This window comes from Anomaloglossus baeobatrachus, chromosome 4, assembly GCF_048569485.1.
Source record: "Anomaloglossus baeobatrachus isolate aAnoBae1 chromosome 4, aAnoBae1.hap1, whole genome shotgun sequence".
Classification (NCBI taxonomy): domain Eukaryota; kingdom Metazoa; phylum Chordata; class Amphibia; order Anura; family Aromobatidae; genus Anomaloglossus; species Anomaloglossus baeobatrachus.
This window is the reverse complement of record NC_134356.1, coordinates 412,047,141-412,070,018: the sequence shown is the minus strand read 5'-3', so window position 1 is coordinate 412,070,018 and position 22,878 is coordinate 412,047,141. Positions and strand designations below refer to the sequence as shown.

At 45.2% G+C, this 22,878-nt stretch overlaps 1 protein-coding gene across 1 annotated transcript in view; it reads left to right on the top strand.

Moving 5' to 3' along the window:
- The window catches only part of CHCHD3 (coiled-coil-helix-coiled-coil-helix domain containing 3), a 258,007-nt gene that overhangs the window by 230,307 nt on the left and 4,822 nt on the right, over positions 1–22,878 (top strand). Inside the window, exon 7 of the mRNA XM_075345348.1 lies at positions 13,206–13,341. Within this exon, the coding sequence (XP_075201463.1) occupies positions 13,206–13,341 (136 nt within the window). The remainder of the gene's footprint in view (positions 1–13,205; positions 13,342–22,878) is intronic.

The following is a 22,878-nucleotide window of genomic DNA, read 5'->3' as shown; positions in this document are numbered from 1 at the left end:
TAAAGTAGTGCGCATGGCCCAAACTCCGGGGTCATGCGCACTGAGCCGAAATCCCCGTCAGACGTGATGGTGGTGGAGAGGTGAGTGAGATCATCCTGTGACGCTACGCATTCGTTAGCATATTGGCACGCCCACAGAGGCTTGCTAACATGCTAATGGGGGCGACTGGCTGGGGAACTAACACCTAGGGGACTAGTGCCCTCGCTCATTAGCATAAGTTAAAAGATATTTAGAAATAATTTTTCTAAAGATCTCTTTATCTATGCTAGTGTATACAGGGACCGTTAGGCAGGGATTAGCAATATGCACCCAAGACTGCTCGTGGTTTTGGGTGTATATTGGGCCTGACAGGTTCACTTTAACCCCTTAACGACCTTTGACGTACTGAGTACGTCATGGTGACATGGTGCTAAACGACCCATGACGTACTCAGTACGTCATGGCGAAATCGCGGTCCCGGAGCCCCGGGGAGTGAAAGTTGTTTTATTAAACGGTAGATTCGGGAAGGAGGGGACCTCTGCCTGACCTCAGGAGGGGTGGTGCCTCCTCCCCGAACCTACAGAGGCTGTGATTGGCTGACGAACGACGCTCAGCCAATTACAGCCACTGTAATGTTCCAGCCATTGAAAATGGCTGGAACATTGAAATCCAGCCCTGATCAGTGCTGCTGTAGCACTGGCCATTGGCTGGAGCTGGGTGATCGATGCTTCACCCGCCCCCAGCTCTGATTGGAGAGACCGGTCTTGTGACCGCTCTCTCCAATCAATGTGGATCTGCGGTCTGTGACCGTCCCTGGAAGCCGAGGAGAGCGGTAAGTTGCTGTCCCCGCCGCCCGCCCCTGTCCCCGATCGCCCCGCCGCTGCTCCCGATCCACCGCTGTCCCCGCCGCTGTGTCCGATCGCCCCGCCGCTGCTCCCGCTACACCGCTGTCCCCGGCGCCATGCTCCCGCTACACCGCTGTCCCCGGCGCCATGCTCCCGCTCCACCTCTGTCCCCGGCGCCATGCTCCCGCTCCACCGCTGTCCCCGCCGCTGCTCCCGATGCACCGCTGTCCCCGCCGCTGTCTCCGATCGCCCCGCCGCTGCACGCACTCCACCGCTGTCCCCGCCGCTGCTCCCGATGCACCGCTGTCCCCGCCGCTGTCTCCGATCGCCCCGCCGCTGCACGCGCTCCACCGCTGTCCCCGCCGCTGCTCCCGATGCACCGCTGTCCCCGCCGCTGTCTCCGATCGCCCCGCCGCTGCACGCGCTCCACCGCTGTCCCCGCCGCTGCTCCCGATGCACCGCTGTCCCCGCCGCTGTCTCCGATCGCCAAGCCGCTGCACGCGCTCCACCGCTGTCCCCGCCGCTGCTCCCGATGCACCGCTGTCCCCGGCGCTGTCTCCGATCGCCCCGCCGCTGCACGCGCTCCACCGCTGTCCCCGCCGCTGCTCCCGATGCACCGCTGTCCCCGCCGCTGTCTCCGATCGCCCCGCCGCTGCTCCCGCTCCACCGCTGTCCCCGCCGCTGCTCTCGATGCACCGCTGTCCCCGCCGCTGTCTCCGATCGCCCCGCCGCTGCTCCCGATCCACCGCTGTCCCCGGCGCCATGCTCCCGATCCACCGCTGTCCCCGGCGCCATGCTCCCGGTCCACCGCTGTCCCCGGCGCCATGCTCCCGGTCCACCGCTGTCCCCGGCGCCATGCTCCCGGTCCACCGCTGTCCCCGGCGCCATGCTCCCGGTCCACCGCTGTCCCCGGCGCCATGCTCCCGGTCCACCGCTGTCCCCGGCGCCATGCTCCCGGTCCACCGCTGTCCCCGGCGCCATGCTCCCGGTCCACCGCTGTCCCCGGCGCCATGCTCCCGGTCCACCGCTGTCCCCGGCGCCATGCTCCCGGTCCACCGCTGTCCCCGGCGCCATGCTCCCGGTCCACCGCTGTCCCCGGCGCCATGCTCCCGGTCCACCGCTGTCCCCGGCGCCATGCTCCCGGTCCACCGCTGTCCCCGGCGCCATGCTCCCGGTCCACCGCTGTCCCCGGCGCCATGCTCCCGGTCCACCGCTGTCCCCGCCGCCGCTCCCGATCCACCGCTGTCCCCGGCGCCATGCTCCCGATCCACCGCTGTCCCCCGCCGCCGCTCCCGATCCACCGCTGTCCCCGCCGCCATGCTCGCCACTGTCCCCGCCGCCGTCGCACCCACCTTTTTCAGCCGCTGCTGCCCCCGAATCGGCCCCCACTGTTCCCGATCGGCGGCCGCTGCCGCCTCCTTCATCGGCTGCCCCTTCTCCATCGCCACACCTCCTATCCCTCCATGTGCTGCAAGCCACCCTCCCCCCACGTGGGGGGAGGGTGGCTTGCAGCACATGTGGGGGGAGGGTGGCTGGCTTGCAGCACATGTGGGGGGAGGGTGGCTTGCAGCACATGTGGGGGGAGGGTGGCTTGCAGCACATGTGGGGGGGAGGGTGGCTGGCTTGCAGCACATGTGGGGGGAGGGTGGCTGGCTTGCAGCACATGTGGGGGGAGGGTGGCTGGCTTGCAGCACATGTGCTGCAAGCCACCCTCCCCCCACATGTGCTGCAAGCCACCCTCCCCCCACATGTGCTGCAAGCCACCCTCCCCCCACATGTGCTGCAAGCCACCCTCCCCCCGGGGCCCCCCCTCCTCCATGTGCCATCTCTCTCTCCCATCAGACTCTGCCCCCCTCCCCGATCTGCTGCCTGCTCTCTCCCATTTTCCATCTACTGCCCCCTCTCACCCTCCTCGATCTGCTGCCTCTTCTGTCTGCTGTGATCCTGCTGCCTAGATCCATCCTGTAAGGTAGGTATCCCCATCTCACCTCCCCCCCCCATCCTCTGCCGCTCCTCCATCCGCTGCGCCATTTCTCATCCATCCGCTGCGCCATTTCCCATCCATCCGCTGCGCCATTTCTCATCCATCCGCTGCGCCATTTCCCATCCATCCGCTGCGCCATTTCCCATCATCCATCCGCTGCGCCCTTTCCCATCCTCTGCCGCTCCTCCACCCGCTGCGCCCTTTCCCATCTTCCATCCGCTGCGCCCTTTCTCATCTGCCACCCCGCCCTCTCGCATCGCATTATCCAGCACAGTTGCTCGCTTCCAGACTGCAGTGGATGATGCGATGCGAGACTCGTGCATTGCTCTCACGTTTGGCACTGGTCTTAGTGGCAGGCGCTCCTTTTTTTTTTTTTTTTTTTTTACTGATGTCTGTATTTTTTATTTCGCCAAACTAATTTTTTTTGTATGGGGGGGTCTAGTTTCCAAAATGGGATCACATGTGGGGGAGCTCCATTGTTTAGGCACCTCAGGGGGTCTCCAAATGAAACATGGCGTCTGCTAATAATTCCAATCAATTTTACTGTGAAATGTCGCTCCTTCTCTTCTGAGCCCCGCCGTACGCCCAAACAATTGATTTCCACCACATATGAGGTATCGTCGTACTCAGGAGAAATTGCACAATACATTTTATGGTGCATTTTTTCCTGATACCCTTGTGGAAAAAAAAGCTACCTGTTTGAAAAAACAATTTTGTGGTAAAAAAAAGAATAAAATATTTTCACGGCTGAACATTACAAACGTTTGTGAAGCCTCCAGGGGTTCAAAGTGCTCACTAAACAGCTAGATAAATTCCATGAGGGGTCTAGTTTCCAAAATGGGGTCAATTGTGGGGGAGCTCCATTGTTTAGGCACTTCAGGGGGGTCTCCAAACGCAACATGGCGTCCGCTAATAATTCCAACCAATTTTGCTGTGAAATGGCGCTCCTTGCCTTCCGAGTCCTGCCGTGCGCCCAAACATTTGATTTCCACCACATATGAGGTATCTGCGTACACAGGAGAAAATGCACAATACATTTTATGGTGCATTTTTTCCTGATACCCTTGTGATAAAAAAAGCTACCTGGTTGAAGCAACAGTTTTGTGGTAAAAACATTTTTTTTTCTTTTCACGGCTCAACGTTATAAACTTCTGTGAAGCCCCCAGGGGTTCAAAGTGCACATCAAACATCTAGAAAAAATATTTGAGGGCTCTAGTTTCCAAAATGGGGTCACTTATGGGGGAGCTCCATTGTTTAGGCACCTCGGGGAGTCTTCAAACCCGACATGGCGTCCACTAATGAGTGCAGCTAATTTTGCACTCAAAAATTCAAATGGCGCTCCTTGCCTTCCGAGCACTGCCGTGTGTCCAAACATTTGATTACCACCACATATGGGGTATCTGCGTACTCAGGAGAAAATGCACAATACATTTTATGGTGCATTTTTTCCTGATATCCTTGTGATAAAAAAAGCTACCTGGTTGAAGCAACCGTTTTGTGGTAAAAAAAATTTTTTTTCTTTTCACGGCTCAACGTTATAAACTTCTGTGAAGCCCCCAGGGGTTCAAAGTGCACATCAAACATCTAGAAAAAATATTTGAGGGCTCTAGTTTCCAAAATGGGGTCACTTATGGGGGAGCTCCATTGTTTAGGCACCTCAGGGGGTCTTCAAACCCGACATGGCGTCCGCTAATGAGTGCAGCTAATTTTGCACTCAAAAATTCAAATGGCGCTCCTTGCCTTCCGAGTCCTGCTGTGTGCCCAAACATTTGATTACCACCACATATGGGGTATCTGCGTACTCAGGAGAAAATGCACAATACATTTTATGATGCAATTTTCCTGATACCCTTGTGAAAATACTAATTTTTATGGCTAAAGTAACATTTTTGTGTTAAAAAAAGTAAAATTTTCATTTTTTCGTCTACATTGCTTTGGTTGCTGTGAAGCTCCTAAAGGGTTAATAAACTTCTTGGATGTGGTTTTGAGCAGAGTGAGGGGTGCAGATTTTAGAATTGGGTCACTTTTGGGTATTTTCTGTCGCCTAGGTTTCTCAAATCACTCCAAATGTGATGTGGTACCTAAACAATTTTTTTTTGTAAATTTTGTTGGAAAAATGAGAAATTGGTGATGAACTTTGAACCCTTCTAACTTCCTAACGGAAATTTTTTTTTTTTCAAAAATTGCGCTGGTGTAAAGTAGACATGTAGGAAATGTTATTTAGTAACTTTTTTGTGTGACATATCTCTCAGATTTATGGGCATAAAATTTCAAATTTTGAAAATTGCAAAATTTTCAAAATTTTCGCCAAATTTCCGAAATTTTCACAAATAAACGCAAAACATATCGGCCTAAATTTACCACTGACGTGAAGTACAATATGTCACGAAAAAACAATCTCAGAATCGCCAGGATCCGTTGAAGTGTTCCAGAGTTATAACCTGTCAAAGTGACACTGGTCAAAATTGCAAAAAATGGCCGGGTCTTTAAGGTGAAAACAGGCTGGGGGCTGAAGGGGTTAATGCATATCTAGGTTAAAAATGAAAATGCCCATGAACTCCTGAGTTTTCCAGTATGACTTCTCTATTCAAGCCTCATTATTGAAAACAGGAAATATTTGTCATCGTGACCCATCAGCTAGTGAGCTGCTCAGTCTTGGCATCATTGTCTGAAATGTCCTTGGAAGGCTTCTCCCCAAGCGGTTTTTGAAAATATTATTGGATCACCCCTCCTTGAGCAACAGTGACTTTGATGCAGAGGTTTTGTCACTGGAAGTTCACTATAGAGGGGTATTCCCACAAGTGAAAGGAAACGCCTTTTATAATATGGTTCACAAATTTTGTATTTTTTATTTTAAAAGTACTTTGGGATAGATTTATCAAAACATTTATTTTTTACTCTAGTCTAAGAAAAATAATTTAAGTAAATTTAATTTAATAATTTAATTTAAAAAATAAAATAATTTAATAATTTAAGTAAAATTGTACCAAACTTATTAAAAGGTGTTAAACTTGTCATTGTCAGAAAATGTACTCCTCTGAGCAAGTGCAGAGTTGACAAAATAGATCACATCTTCTTGCATGAAGCTTATTCCATAATCTGTTGTTAAAATGTGTTTTGTGGCCTTTTACAGATTTTACACACATTGTGACTTTTGAGGGTATAGTTTATGCCATAAAATGGAATAATCTGCTTGGTAAATGTGGCCCTTTTTGCCGACATATTCCTTTTCAACGAACAAAAAAGTTGTGTTTGCAGGACTTTTTTTGCCAATGGATTTTTGCAAGATCTGTTCGAACAGATGAGTACTGGACATGTGAACTCAGCCTTATACAGGATGAAAACTGTGTGTTTTTGTTAATTTACTCTGATAATATTGTTCTCAATGTAACCACATGTTTTCTTGCAAATATTACAATGGCTAGGCAATGTCTGCAATAAAGCTGTGGGTAGTGCTAACCAAGCCTGCAGTACGGCTGTGTATCCATGGAGTGGTGTCTTGCCCTATGTTTTATGGCTCTGTGATGCCTGACAGTAATCTCATTTAAGGTTTTCCCAAAAGTGTAAACTGTGCATTAAGCAGCATAACAAATCCCTTGAATCAATAAAAGGCCACCACTTTTCTCCCATATGCTAATCCTGGAAAATTCTTTGGCTCTGCTTTTAGTTGCTGGAGCCATTTTTGTTGATGCTCATCAATATCACGTTCGAGTGCCTAAAGAGATAGGAAATGGATATGTGAACATATGAAAATACAATGAGCACTAGTCATAAGCAGACCGGATGTCAAGGGACAGAAATGGGTATTGACTGTGGAATGAGAAAGCTCATTTGATTTATTACATGTCAAGAGTGTTGATATATGTGGATCTGGGCTAATATCACCCCTGGCGTTCTGTAATAATGTTTCTCCGCTGCTTGCCTTACATGGCATCTAGAACTTTAAGTAATAGTCTTTCTTTTCCCTTTGTAAGACTTAGTTGTCCCTGTAGAACAGACATTGGGATACTTGTATTTGTCATGTGTCAAACTAAGAAAAGAAGACATCACACTTTATGATTGTCACATAGCAGAGATCTCTGGAAGCAGCTTTTCCTGGGGTTCAGTAGAAACCTAGAGTTTATAGAGTTCCCTTTTTGTTTTAGAAAAGCACCTTGGTACTTTACCATAACTAGTGAACAGCTACACTTGATTTATACTACATGATCAAAATATTTGGGTCTCGTATCTAGATTTAGAAATATAGCTTGCAAAAAGAAAGCTAAGGGGTACTTCTCACATAGCAAGATCGCTAGCGAGATCGCTGCTGAGTCACAGGTTTTGTGACGTACCAGTGACCTCATCAGCGATCTCGCTGTGTGTGACACTAAGCAGCGACCTGGCCCCTGCTGTGAAATCGCTGATCGTTACACACTGCTCTGGTTCATTTTTTGCTCGTTGGTCTCCCGCTGTGCAGCACACATCGGCGTGTTTGACGGCGGGAGACTAACGAGCAGCGACTAAGTGTAAGCAGCGTACGCTGGTAACCAGGGTAAATATCGGGTAACTAAGCAAAGCGCTTTGCTTAGTTACCCGATATTTACCCTGGTTACCAGCATACACTGCTTAGCGCTACCTCCCTGCACACGTAGCTAGGGTAAATATCAGGTAACTAAGCAAAGCGCTTTGCTTGGTTACCCGATATTTACCTTGGTAACCAGCGTATACCGCTTAGTGCTGGCTCACTGCACACGTAGCCAGGGTAAATATCGGGTAACTAAGCAAAGCGCTTTGCTTAGTAACCCGACGTGTACCCAAACCTATGAATACAGGGAGCCAGCGCTAAGCGGTGTACGCTGGTAACCAAGGTAAATATCGGGTAACCAAGCAAAGCGCTTTGCTTAGTTACCCGATATTTACCCTGGTTACCAAGCGCAGAGTCGCTAGTTGGTAGCTGGTCGCTGGTGAGATCTGACTGTTTGACAGCTCACCAGCGACCGTGTAGCGACGCACCAGCGATCCTGACCAGGTCATATCGTGGTCGGAATCGTTGGCACGTCGTTTAGTGAGACGGTACCCTAAGAAGAGACATTATAGCGATCTACAAATATCTGAAGAGATGTCACATTGTAAAGGGATCATCCTTCTTATTTGCACATGAAAACACAAGAAATAATGGAATGAAACTGAGAAACTACAGATTAGATATTAGAAAAAAAAACGTTTTGACAGTGAGGTGGTGAGTTATCCTTCAATGGAAGCCTTCAGAGGCTGGACAAATATCTGCCTGAGATGGTTTAGTGAATCCTGCATTGAGCAGGGGGTTGGACAGGATGACTCTAGAGGGCCCTTCCAACCCTAACATTGTATGATTTCTATGCTCTAGGTGATAATACGATAGAATGCCGTTTTCTGAGCATGTCTGCAATGAGGAGTGGAGCAGCAGTACAGCTTGTGCCCTCCTCCATCGAGCGTAGAGCTACCCTGCACACGCTAGACCTCCGCCCTTTTGAGACTGACTGGTGATCGATGGGGGTCTCAGCAGTGGGGCCCCTGAGACCAGACCTTTATGACGTGTATGTTGTGTTTTACTCCATATTCAAACACCAATTGGTTGTATTGTAGTCTTGACTTACTTTCCACATGGCACTGTAAAAGAATGTCAAATCTGGAAAGTGTCAGTTTATCATATTACCTCTCTGAGAGTTGTTGAAAAAAATTGCAAATTCTGTTATCGTGAAGTAATATTGTTGATGAATAACTACAATACAGCCATGCATAAGTTTGCTATGCCTCTGAGCAATGCCAAGAGACCTCGGAAGTAATGTAAACTTCCACTGGATTGAACCTTGGCCCAGAGAAAACAGATTTTATTTAGTGTAATGAATCGTTCCCCTTTCAGCAATCTAGGTTTTCATGAATGTTTCTTTCACAGATCTATCTTGCAGATGCTAAAAAGTGGGGAGACAAAAGGCGCAAATAGGGTCTTACCCGATAAAAACTTGGAATGATGAAAGTAAAAGATACACTCACCTGATATGGTTGTGCCAGTCACAACTCCTGAAATCACATGTGAGTGTCAGCTAGGTTTAAAAGCAGCGGCCCCGTGGATGGCAAATATGTATATATATATAGAAAAGAGAAAACGGGTTTTAGCCGCGCTAAAAAACACTGGTGCAGGATTAATCAAGAAGTTTCTTTTTATTGCAGCATTTCCAACGCGTTTCAGAGACAAGGACCGTCTCCTTCCTCAGGGAAAAAAGAAATCATTGATTTCTTTTTTCCCTGAGGAAGGAGACGGTCCTTGTCTCTGAAACGCGTTGGAAATGCTGCAATAAAAAGAAACTTCTTGATTAATCCTGCACCAGTGTTTTTTAGCGCGGCTAAAACCCGTTTTCTCTTTTCTATATATATATACAGATCTATCTTGGCATTGTATCGTCCAGTACACGGCATTCTGGCAAAAAAAGTTCTTCTTTTTTACATTTACACGTTCCCTGGTGTAAAGACTACCAATAACTCATATTGCATATATTATTATACATATAATTTTTTTTTATTTTTTTTAAGTAACCTAAAACCAGTGTTGGGACCTTCCTCACAGCAGCACTTTGTAGCTCTAGAGCTAGAGCTTGCAAGCGCATACTACTTGCCTAGGCAATCAACCACTTCCGATAGACTTCAGAGGTAACCGATAACCTAGGCAATGAGTGTAAACTATGGAATTAAAAAGTCCCTCTATTTTTGAGAAGTGGCAAGTTTCAAAGTTACTTGTTTTTAGAAACGCCTTGTAATTTTATCCATTTATGATATTGAGGAAGCCCCCTTTAAATAGTTGTATTTTTGGCTAATTGTCTTTTTGCAATTGGGTTTCCTTAGAACTTTGGGTCATTTGCCTTCTATGGCATTTATGTTGTACTTGTTAGCTGCACAATGAATAACTCATTCTGCAGCCAGTAATAGGGCAACACAGAATCTATAGAAGGCAAGCTGTAAAATTTTAATAAAGCCCAATTGCAAAACTGCTTTTTAACCAAAACCTATGAGCATTATGTAAAAAAAACTCAAAAACAAAACAAACCTGCTCTCAGATATCTAGATCCTTTAACCCACTTAACCCCTGCCCATTTTTTGTTATTTTTGTCCTTCCCTTCTTCCGAGAGCTATAACTTTTTTATTCATCCATCAATATTGCCATATGACAGCTTGTATTTTTTTGCAGGGCGAGTTGTACTTTTTAATGAAACCATTAGTTTTACCAAATAGTGTACTAAAAAATGGGACACTAATTCCAAGTGCGGTGAAATTGCAAAAAAAAGTCCAATTGCACGATTCGTTTTGGGATATTTTATTCTCCGTGTTCGCTATATTGTGAAAGCGACATGTCGATGTGTTGCCGCACATCGGTAAGAGTTCATAGGTACCAAACATGTACACTTTTACTTTTATCTAAGGGGTTAAAATAAATTCTAAAGGTTTTCCAAAAAAAGAATAGCACTTTCGTTGCCATTTTCTGAGACCTATAACGTTCTCATTTTTCAAGATCTGGGGCTCATTATTTTTTGGGTATTAAACTGGCGTTTTTAATTATAATATATTAATTATATTTTTTACGTAGATGAGATGTTTATATCGCCTCTGATTGCATTTTAATGTAATGTTGTGGTGACCAAAAAACGTAATTTTGGCATTTGGAATTATTTTCTCGCTACGACGTGTACCGATCAGATCGATTTATTTTATATTTTGATCGGGTATTTCTGAACGCGGTGATACCAAATATGAGTATATTTTTTGTTTTATTTTCAATAGAGCGATTTGAACTTTTTAGGTTTTTTTTTTATTTTTAAAACTTTATTTTTTACTCTTTTAACTTCTTCACGACACATGACATACTAGGTATGTCATGGATCGTGTGAGGTTAATCCCTGCACATATCAGCTGATTTGTACAGCTGACATGTGTGCCTGCTAGGCGCGAGTGGAATCACGTTCCACCCGCGCCTATTAACCCCTTATATCTCACTGTCAAATTCTGGAGGAGTGAAAGAGCAATCAGACTGCTGATTGTTATAGTCCCCTAGGGGACCTAGTAAAATAAAATAAGTTAAAAAAAAGTTTTAAAAAAATAAAAAAAACTAAAAGTTCAAATCACCCCGCATTCAGCCCATTTAAAATTAAAGGGTTAAAAAAATATACACATATTTGGTATCGCCGCTTTCAGAAACGCCCGATCTATCAAAATATAAAATCAATTAATCCGATCGGTAAACGGCGTAGCGGCAAAAAATTCCAAATGCCAGAATTATGTTTTTTTGGTCACCACAAATTTTACGCAAAATGCAATAACAGGTGATTAAAACGTAGCATCTGCGCAAAAATGGTACCATAAAAACCGCCAGATCGAGACGCAAAAAATAAGCAGTCACTGAGCCATAGATCCCAAAATATAAGAATGCTATGAGTTTCGGAAGAAGGCGCAAAAAGTGCGCTACTTTTTTTGGACAAGCGTGTGATTTTTTTTTTAACCCCTTAGATAAATGTAAACCTATACATGTTTGGTGTCTGCAAGCTCGTACCGACCTGAGACATCACACCGCCACATCAGTTTTACCATATAGTGAATAAAATATCCCAAAAACTATTGTGTAATCACACTTTTTTTTGCAGTTTTTCCGCACTTGAAATTTTTTGCTCTTTTCCAGTACACTATATGATAAAACTTATGGTTTCATTTAAAAGTACAGCTTATCCCGCAAAAAACAAGCCCTCATATGACATGATTGACAGAAAAATAAAAAACTTACGGCTCTCGGAAGAAAGGGAGAAAAAAGAAAACGAAAACTCGCCCAGGTGGTAAAGGGGTTAATTGATTTTACAAGTTCCCCTAGGAGACTTTATCACAGCTGTCTGATTGCTTGTGATGATCAGAGCGATGCTGCAGCATCGCACTGATCAGCAGAAATGCGGTGTCCCTGTGAGAGCCCGCATCCTGTTGGCTCTCACAGGAAATGGCTCATGGTCGCATCAGCAGACTCCACACTACCATGGCAACCCATTGGCGCCCCATGATCATATCGCGGGGCTGCCGTTGGTGGCAGGAAATGGCACGTTTCCCGCCTTGGTAATTTAAATTGCACTGTTAGATTTTGACAGCACAATCTAAGTGGTAAGCAGGCACTGATCCACCCACACCTGTTAGCCACACATGTCTGCTGATCGAATCAGCAGACATGCGCCGGGATTACCGTGGACTCACCACCAGAGCCCACGGTTACTGGGGAGACATGACCTAGGATGTATATATACGTCCAAGGTTGTGAAGGGGTTAAAGGGAATCTATCGTTAGGTTTTTGCTACCTCATCTGAGAATAGTATAATGTAGAAATAGAGACCCTGATTCCAGCGATTTGTCACTTACTGAGCTGTTTTCTGTCATTTTTCATAATATCAATGTTTTCTCTGCTGCAGACCTAACAGTAACTACAAAGAGCTCATGAATATGCTGGATTACCTGGCAGCAGGCCAAGTAATCCTCTAATGATAATTACTCCTGATTAAGCAGTGATTTTTATCAAAAATACACTAAGCAGGCCAGTAACAGAAACGCCGCTGGAATCAGGGTCTCTGTCTCTACGTTATGCTGCTCAGATTAGGTGGCAAAAATATGCAGATTCCATTTAAGATGAATGTTCATCTTTATTTGGGTTTTAAATAGGCTGAAAATTGTATTCTGATAAATTCTAGGTATATATTTTTTTATATGCGACTAAACTAGAGGAGCAGTGGATCACCTGCCTATTTGCAATGTTAATTAAATTGAATCACCATTTGAGTCCCATATTAAACTTGTACGACATATCCACTTGATATCCTATAAATACCCAAAAGAGTCCCATTCCACATCTGGGACCCACAGCTATGTAGACATCAGAGCCCCGTCATGTTGCACGGAATGGAGAGGTGATCAAGCTTCTGAATATTGCTGAGCATTCATCCAGAGCAAGGCCAATATCCAAACTTGAGGATTTTAGGGCAAAGATTGGTATGTGGATAGTCGCTTTCTGATGATATAGACTCCAACTGTATTCCTTGATTTTGTAGCTCGCTGATATATATATATATATATACATATATTTTGAATATTCTGTAAGGTCATTCTTGCCTTGATGTTTTAAGTATACACATTTGTAAAGTCTGTAAATTATGTACAGTATATATAATATCTATATTTAGATGTATAGATAGAGATATATATCTATATATAGATATATATATATAGATATAGATATATATATATAGATATATATATATATATATATATATATATATATATATATATATATATATATAATATAAAACCATTGTGTTTCATGTAGGAATTCATCTTAACATTGAATTTGGTTTTGTCTTCACTAGGAGATATGAATCACACCCAATATGCGCTGACCTGCAGGCAAAAATTCTCCAATGCTATCAGCAGAACCCACAACAGACCTTGAGCTGCTCTGTTTTGGCAAACCAATACCTACAGTGTGTCAACAGCGCCAAGCAGGTAAGATCATGGGTATCTTCCATTTTGTACACTATCACTAACTTTTTCTGTGTAGTCTCTTTGACTTTCAGGTGAAATTTTAGGATGATCCTATAATGACCTCTAACCTTTTCAGGTGAACATTTTGCGCAACTTCCTGTTTTCTAACCTGGAGCTTAATTGTCAAAATTCACAATAGGTGTTTGATCCATGAATTGCCCAGTCCTCGTCATCATGCTGTTCACATTTTGACATTGTGAGACCAAGATGACACGTAACAATTCATCAATGGTACTTCGCCATTGCGAGGCTTCAAGTAGGTTGTTCTAAGTCGCCCCTGAGCTTAGTGTCACAGAATGTCATCAGCAGATTGTAACCGAGATGCGGAGAACCTGGAAGAGTCACTGAAAGACATAGAAGTGGATGTACTTTTGCCACATCCCACACTGATGACCACTTCATTGTGAATAATGTCCTTCGGAACCAGATCTTAAATGCCACATAACTCTAGGCACATTTAAGTGAGATGAGAGGCACCCAATTGTCATGTCAGACCATTCGAAACCGTTTATATCAGTGTGATCTTAATGCTAGATGACCTGCAAGGGTACCTGACCACACCACCTAGGTGGTACAGGCGTCGTCGTCTCACTGGATGAGGGACTAGTGTGTCTCAGTGCTGTTCACTGATGAAAGTCGATTCATGCTGAGCAGAAATGATGGCCGCCAATGATGTTGGAGATATCAAGGAGATTGCTATGCATCAGCCACTTGGTAGTGGTTGTGGTGTTAGTGTGGGAAGGTGTGTCTAGTCAATGCAGAACTGCCCTCTGCTTTGTAAATGGTACAGTGACAAGCCCCTACTACTTGAATAACCTCATTAATCCAGTCATTATGCCACTGCATGAACAACACAGACCTAATTTCATCTTCATGGACAACAATGCTCTTGATCATTGAGGTCCTATCATTCGGGAACAGATGCTGGACACTGGGGTACCTCAAATGGAACGGCTGCACTTCCTTTAAACCTTAATCCAATAGAAAACCTATTGGAACATCTGAGTCGCTGTGTAGTGGTTTGTATCCCAGAACCTCAGTGACCTGAGGGCTACTCTTCACAAGTGGAGTTATTGTCTGCTGTGGCATAGCATCCCATTCTTCTTGCACAGGTGAGACATCATTGTCAAGCTGTAATTGATGCTTAAGGCCACATGACAAGCTATTGAGACATTGCCTTTTGGGGAGGTATACTCACATGTCATGACCCTGGCGGTCAGTGTTTCCTGGAGCGTGGCCGGGGGGTAGGGGCCCCCCTCCGTGCGTTGTTCCCGGGATCACAGTGCCTTTATCTTCTGGGCACTTTCGTTCATACGGTGACAGTTATAATTCTGCCCTGCACTGTGCCGCTGGTCCCTTGTAAGTTCTGATCCTGCCTCCCATCCTGATTACATTTGTCCTCCCTGCCTTCCGTCCTGACTGTGTCCGCTCCCCCACCTCCTCTCCTGCCTGTGTTCGTTCTCCCTGACTCTCCGTCCCCTCTGCTCTCCGTCCCCTCTGCTCTCTGTTTTGACTGCCTCTGTTCCTCTCTGACTCCCATCCTCCCTCCGCTTTTTTGTTCCGTCCTCCTGTAGCTCCTTATTACCTGCTCTCCCGGGTCCCGACTTCTTCGGCTTGACTATAAAATCTGGTTTCCGCCCTGCCCCGGTCTTTGATGTTCCCTCTCGACTCCTGACTCTGCTCTCCCTGGACTCTGTCTCCGTCTGACCCTTAGGCTAGTTTCACACTTGCGTTGGACGGCTTCCGTAGCATTGTGTTGTGTGACGGATGCAACGGATGCGTTGCATATAGTGGCACAACGCAATGCTACGGATCGTACAAAATAACGGAAAGCGTTATTTATTTATTTATTTATTTTCTTCTTTACAGTACCGACAGCCGACTATTGTGAACGATCAGCTGATCGCTCTTAATAGCCGGCGGCCGAGCACTCTCACATGCCGGCGGCCGAGCGCTCAGCTGAGTGCCCTGACATGCCGGCGGCCGAGCGCTCAGCTGAGTTCCCTGACATGCCGGCGGCCGAGCGCTCAGCTGAGTGACCTGACATGCCGGCGGCCGAGCGCTCAGCTGAGTGACCTGACATGCCGGCGGCAGAGCGCTCAGCTGAGTGCCCTGACATGCCGGCAGCCGAGCGCTGAGCTGCGTGCCCTGACATGCCGGCGGCCGAGTGCTCAGCTGAGTGCCCAGACATGCCGGCGGCCGAGCGCTCAGCTGAGTGCCCTGACATGCCGGCGGCCGAGCGCTGAGCTGCGTGCCCTGACATGCCGGCGGCCGAGCGCTCAGCTGAGTGCCCAGACATGCCGGCGGCCGAGCGCTCAGCTGAGTTCCCTGACATGCCGGCGGCCGAGCGCTCAGCTGAGTGCCCTGACATGCCGGCGGCCGAGCGCTCAGCTGAGTGCCCTGACATGCCGGCGGCCGAGCCCTCAGCTGAGTGCCCTGACATGCCGGCGGCAAAGCGCTCAGCTGAGTGCCCTGACATGCCGGCGGCCGAGCCCTCAGCTGAGTGCCCTGACATGCCGGCGGCCGAGCCCTCAGCTGAGTGCCCTGACATGCCGGCGGCCAAGCGCTCAGCTGAACGTTCGGCCACCGAGAAATAAAATAAAGTTTGTGATTTTAAAAAAAAAAAAAAAGAGAGCATGCGCAGTGAAAAATAAAGGTTTCCGCTGCTCAAAAAAAGTTACATGCAGCGTTCCATCCGCCCGGCGCAGCGTCAAAATAACGACACTGCGTCGTCCAGCGGTTTCAACGCTGACACTTGCGTTACAGTGCGTCGTCCATACAAGTCTATGGAGAATAGCGCAGTGCGTTAACGGACTGCGCTATTCTCCATAGTGACGGACTGCGCTGAACGCAAGTGTGAAAGTATCCTTAGTACTTCGTCGACCTCCTTGTTCTGAGTCCGACCCGTACGACCATCCACTTCTTCCACTTGAGAGACTTGTGCCTTCTAGTGGAGGATTGCTGTCAGCACTCTCCTGGTGCTCCGGCTCTTCCTGCTGGTTTGTTACGTCTAGTGCCATCTAGTAGGAATCCCTACCTAGCACTCTCCTGGTGTTCCAGCTCCCCCTGCTGGTTTGTTACATCACCACTATTGTTGGCTTTTGTTTCAATAAATTGTTTGAGATGAGGAAATCGTCATTGCATGCCCTACGTTCATGATAAAATATCACTGTAGCTTGAACTTTTTAGATTGTACATAAATTTCATCCAACGAGCCAAATATCCCTAACTTTTTGTCAGTAGTGTATATATGTATTGCTCTAGCTAAGCCAACACGGCTATACGAAACCTCAATTCCAGCTCTGGGACTCGACCATTAGAAGTGAGTACTTTAAAAGTTTCCTAATGTTTTGCTTAGTAATATCTCCACTATTAAGTTCGTGAGTAGTCTGTCATCTTCGGGATTTCTATTTTAAAGCTTTGTTTAGTTTTGTCGGATTTCCGTGTTTGTTTCTCCGATTAATCTCTGAATATGCATAATGTGTATGCTTGCTTAAAGAATTCCATAAAGACTGTAAATAGACTGTTTGCAAATACTGAAATGCTAATGACTGCGGATCCATATTATATTATTCTCCACTGTTTTATTCATTGCCAGCCACAGAAAAGGGCAATGAAGAGACTGTAGAAGTAATAAGCCGTCCTGCTGTTGCATAGCGCAGAAGGCCATGTACTGCACACCACACCACCACTGCCATGTATCCTGTTTTTGCACTATGTACCGTGGCAGAATCTGCTCGCTGTTAGCTGATGTGTTCAAAGTGATGATATGTTTTCAGAAAGATGGCAACACACGTCAGACTGTAAAGTCACATTTAATGTTTTTTTCTTTTTTCAGCACAGCTAAATAACATGCTGCGCTCACTGTAGTGATAATAAGATGCACATTTTCCAAAAAGAAGGAACGCTATTAATGGATGTTGTGGGAGGGAAGGGTGAAATTTACCCAAAATCAAAACATTGCGCACTACATTAATTGTAAAACCCATATGGACAAGGCTATTTTTTTTTCTCTTTTATTTTAAGAGCAATCATTTTGTTATTATCAATATAGTTGTTTTTTTTGCGGGAGTTGGGGGTGACTGAAATTAATTTTTTTTACATTTTGTTGTTCACTTTCGTTTCACCATAATTTTAGTTTTTAAATCAGGCAATTGCACACATAGCAATATCAAGCATTTTCTTTTTTTTTTTTTTTTTAATTGGGGAAAGTAGTGATGATCTACACATTTATTTATTTTTCTGGAATGGAGTTTTTAAATGTTTTAATGTTTTCACATTCATTTGTTCCTCTTTTGGGACTTTAACCTGCTATAGTTTGGTAGGCACAGGGGTATTTGTAGACCCCTGCTGCCATGGCAATGTATTGGCACTCTGTGATCGCATCGCAATGGCCATTAGAAATGCAATGTTAAAGGCTTTTTAAATGTCATTGTTGTGCTTGATAGCTGCATTTAAAAGATTAAACTGATACAGTGTCTTGCGAAAGAATTCGGCCCTCTTGAATTTTTCAACCTTTTCCCACATTTCATGCTTCAAACAAGTAAAATATATCTTTGTACCGTGTTAGCCAGTAGAGATAAAAAAATTGTTTAAAAGAACAGAGAGTCCTCAGTGGTTGATACCTTTTAATGGCTAACTGAAAAGATGGTAATAATTGCAAGCTTTCGAGACTACTCAGGTCTCTTCATCAGGCATGGTATAACACAAAATCTGAAGAGTCACATACTTATACACAACAGGACTTAGAATAGTGCAGTAAAAAAAAAAAAAAAAAAAAAAAAAAAAAAAAGAACAAGTTATATGAAACAGAACTATCTCTATGGCAGGGGGACAAGCTGTTCTAGCCATAAATACTGCTGCAGTTCAGTGTGAAAGTTTTATTGTCCTTTGATAAGGGTCTGGTCCAGGGCTGTGACACGCTCGGATGGTCAGAGGAGCACATCTTTTAACTGATGTATTTTAAGATGCCCGGTTAAATACATCAGTTAAAAGATGTGCTCCTCTGACCATCCGAGCGTGTCACAGCCCTGGACCAGACCCTTATCAAAGGACAATAAAACTTTCACACTGAACTGCAGCAGTATTTATGGCTAGAACAGCTTGTCCCCCTGCCATAGAGATAGTTCTGTTTCATATAACTTGTTCTTTTTTTTTTTTTTTTTTTTTTTTTTTTTTTTTTTTACTGCACTATTCTAAGTCCTGTTGTGTATAAGTATGTGACTCTTCAGATTTTGTGTTATACCATGCCTGATGAAGAGACCTGAGTAGTCTCGAAAGCTTGCAATTATTACCATCTTTTCAGTTAGCCATTAAAAGGTATCAACCACTGAGGACTCTCTGTTCTTTTAAACAATTTTTTTATGCTTCAAACATAAAGATAAAGATTTTAATGTTATGATGAACAATCAACAACAAGTGGGACACAATTGGGAAGTTGAACGAAATTTATTGCTTATTTTACACTTTTGTAAAAAAGAATAAATTGAAAATTGGGGCGTGCAATATTATTCAGCCCCTTTACTTTCAGTGCAGCAAACTCACTCCAGAAGTTCATTAAGCATCTCTGAATGATCCAATGTTGTCCTAAATGACTGATGATGATAAATATAATCCACCTGTGTGTAATCAAGTCTCCGTATAAATGCACCTGCTCTCTGATAGTCTCAGTGTTCTGTTTAAAGCACAGAGATCATCATGAAGACCAAGGAACACAACAGGCAGGTCCGTGATACTGTTGTGGAGAAGTTTAAAGCCGGATTTGATTACAAAAAGATTTCCACAACTTTAAACATCCCAAGAAGCACTATGCAAGCGATCATATTGAAATGGAAGGAGTATCATACCACTGCAAATCTACCAAGACCCGGCTGTCCATACGAACTTTCATCTCAAACAAGGAGAAGACTGATCAGAGATGCTGCCAGGAGGCCCATGATCACTCTGGATGAACTGCAGAGATCTACAGCTGAGGTGGGAGAGTCTGTCCATAGGACAACAATCAGTTGTACACTGCACAAAGCTGCCTTTATGGAAGAGTGGCAAGAAGAAACCCATTTCTCAAAAATATCCATAAAAAGTGTTGTTGAAAGTTTGCCACAAGCCACCTGGGAGACACACCAAACATGTGGAAGAAGGTTCTCTGGTCAGATGAAACCAAAATCAAACTTTTTGGGCACAATGCCAAATGATATGTTTGGCGTAAAAGCAACACAGCTCATCACCCTGAACACACCATCCCCACTGTCATACACGGTGGTAGCAGCATCATGGTTTTCTTCAGCAGGGACAGGGAAGATGGTTAACATTGATGGGAAGATGGATGGAGCCAAATACACGACCATTCTTGAAGAAAACCTGTTGGAGTCTGCAAAATACCTGAGACTGGGACAGAGATTTTTCTTCTAACAAGACAATGATCCCAAACATAAAGCAAAATCTTCAATGAATGGTTCACAAATAAACGTATCCAGGTGTTAGAATGGCCAAGTCAAAGTCCAGACCTTAATCCAATCAAAAATCTGTGGAAAGAGCTGAAAACTGCTGTTCAGAAACACTCTCCATCCAACCTCACTCAGCTCGAGCTGTTTGCAAAGGAAGAATGGGCAAGAATTTCAGTTTCTCGATGTGCAAAACTGATAGAGACGTACCCCAAGCGACTTTCAGCTGTAATTGCAGCAAAAGGTGGCGCTACAAAGTATTAACTTAAAGGGGCCGAATAATATTGCACGCTCCAATTTTCAGTTTATTATCTATATATATAATTGCCTTATTCTGTCTGTCTGTCTTGCTCCAAAATGACGTCATTACAGTGACAACAGTCGCATTGGCCGCTCGGCCCGGCCCAGCCCCCGCACGCATTGGCTGCTTGGCCTGGCCCTGCCCCCTGCACTGATTGGCTGCTCGGCCCGGCCCTGCCCCACACAAGCATTGGCCGCCCGGCCCCGCCCCCAGCAAACATTGGCCACTCAGCCCCGCACACGTTGGCCGCTCCGCCCCCCCGCACACGTTGGCCGCTCCGCCCCCCCGCACACGTTGGCTGCTCCTCCCCCCGCACACGTTGGCCGCTCCGTCCCCCGCAATTGTTGGCCGCTCGGCCCCGCCCCCTGCACACGTTGGCCGCTCGGCCCAGCCCCCCGCACACGTTGGCCGCTCGGCCCAGCCCCCGCACACGTTGGCCGCTTGTCCCGCCCCCCTGCACATGTTGGCCGCTCGGCGCCGCCCCCTGCACATATTGTGCACCTATACACCTCCCCCCGCACACATTAAGCACTTAGTGCGGCACGGTGGCTCAGTGGTTAGCACTGCAGTCTTGCAGCGCTGAGGTCCTGGGTTCAAATCCCAACAAGGACACCATCTGCAAGGAGTTTGTATGTTCTCCCTGTGTTTGCGTGGGTTTCCCCCGGGTACTCCGGTTTCCTCCCACACTCCAAAGACATATAGATAGATTGTGAGCCCCAATGGGGACAGTGTTCCCAATGTTTGTAAAGCGCTGTGGAATTAATAGCGCTATATAAATGAATAAAATTATTATTATTATTATTATTATTATACACCTCCCCCCAGGACTACTCCTCCTATTATACTCCTCACCCCCAAGGACTACTCCTCCTATTATACTCCTCACCCCCCAGGACTAGTCCTCCTATTATCCTCCTCACCCCCCCAGGAATACTCCTCCTATTATACTCCTCTCTCCCCAGGACTACTCCTCCTAATATAGTCCTCCTATTATACTCCTGTCTGAGGGGTGCGCAGTATGAAGGATGGAGCACGATGGGGGGTGCGCAGCATGGGGGGGAGGAAGCACGATGGGGGGTGCGCAGCATTGGGGGTGGAACACAATGGGGGTGCATACCTCCCCCCCAAAACACACCTCACAACACACCACACACACTGGGAACCACAAGCATCGCCCTACACAGACAATGCCGCACACACACAACACCCAACACACAAGGACCACAGCACACACAAATATACGCACACACTGCGCAACACACACACACTGCACAAAACATACCTGCCCCCAAAACACACACACGCAACCCACACACACACACCCACACAAACTGCGCAACACACACAGCACCACACATACACACAGCGCTCCACAAACAACGCAACACACAAACAACACCGCTCTCACACACACACATTTACAGTGCCCAACACAAACACTTGGCAACTACACACAACAACCTCTATATATATTTTTATATATATATATATATATATATATATATATATATATATATATATATATATATATATATATATATATATATATATATATATATATATATATATATATATATATATATATAAAAACAAAAATCATACATTAACTACACAATAAATTCTAGAATACCCGATGTGTTCGAATCGGGCCACCTTCTAGTTTTTTATAAAAGTTTAAAATAAGCAATAAATTTCGTTCAACTTCACAATTATGTCCCACCTGTTGTTGATTCTTCACCGTAAAATTTTAAATTTTTATCTTTGTTTGAAGCCTGAAATGTGGGAAAAGGTTGAAAAATTCAAGGTGGCCGAATACTTTCACAAGGCACTATACATTCGGATATATCTCCAATTGCATCAGTTATTGATTGCCAGCTTTGAGCCAGCACCTATGCCGCATGGAGCATCCGCCGCACCTGAGCCCGCTCCATGGAGTGAAAATCCATAGTTATACATGCATGGCGGCCATACTTCTTCTAAGTCTTTTTTGTTTTTTCGCTACAAAAATAATGAAAATAGAAACAACTCGCCTTATTTAGTGATGTGTACCAGCTTCCATGTACAGAAAAGAATCCACAACTGATGAACCGCCTTGACATGATATTACAGGCATGACCTTTACCAACCAATATTTGGTGACATATAGTGCACTGTGTATATGCTTGAGAATTGTATATATCTACAAGCTATCTTGTAGTTATAAGAACTTAGAAACATCTGGCTCATGGCGCTACGGCTAAGTTTTTTTTTTTTTTTTTCTTCATACTCTCACTATGTGATTGTGTAAAACAAGAATGGAAGGGTTACATAGAGAACCTCATCCCTTTAGCGCTAATCAAGTTTTTTTTTTTTCTGGAATTTTTTTATAACATATATTCAGCTACTTTACACAACATATACGGTGGCTGGATAACCCAATGTATTAATCCTAAAATTCAATGGCACAAAGTGACACTTTCAGGTATTAACTGTTACTTCTGGTTTGAAAAGTATCTATTCTTAAAATGCAGCACTTTTGCAGCTTTTTTTTTCAGCAGCCAAAAACCCGCTCTTCTGACAGTAAAAATGCTGCCTTTTGCTTAGTTTTTGCCCCCTTTTATGGGGGTGAAGGGGGGGGGGGGTTCAGCGTTTTTTTTTTTTTTTTTTCTTTTTATGCGATCACATGTGTGCTTTTTCTGCAGTACATGTCTAATAAAGTTAGTTTTATTCACCAAAAACGCTAAAAGGATTGATATGAAATGAATTTGAAAAAAAACG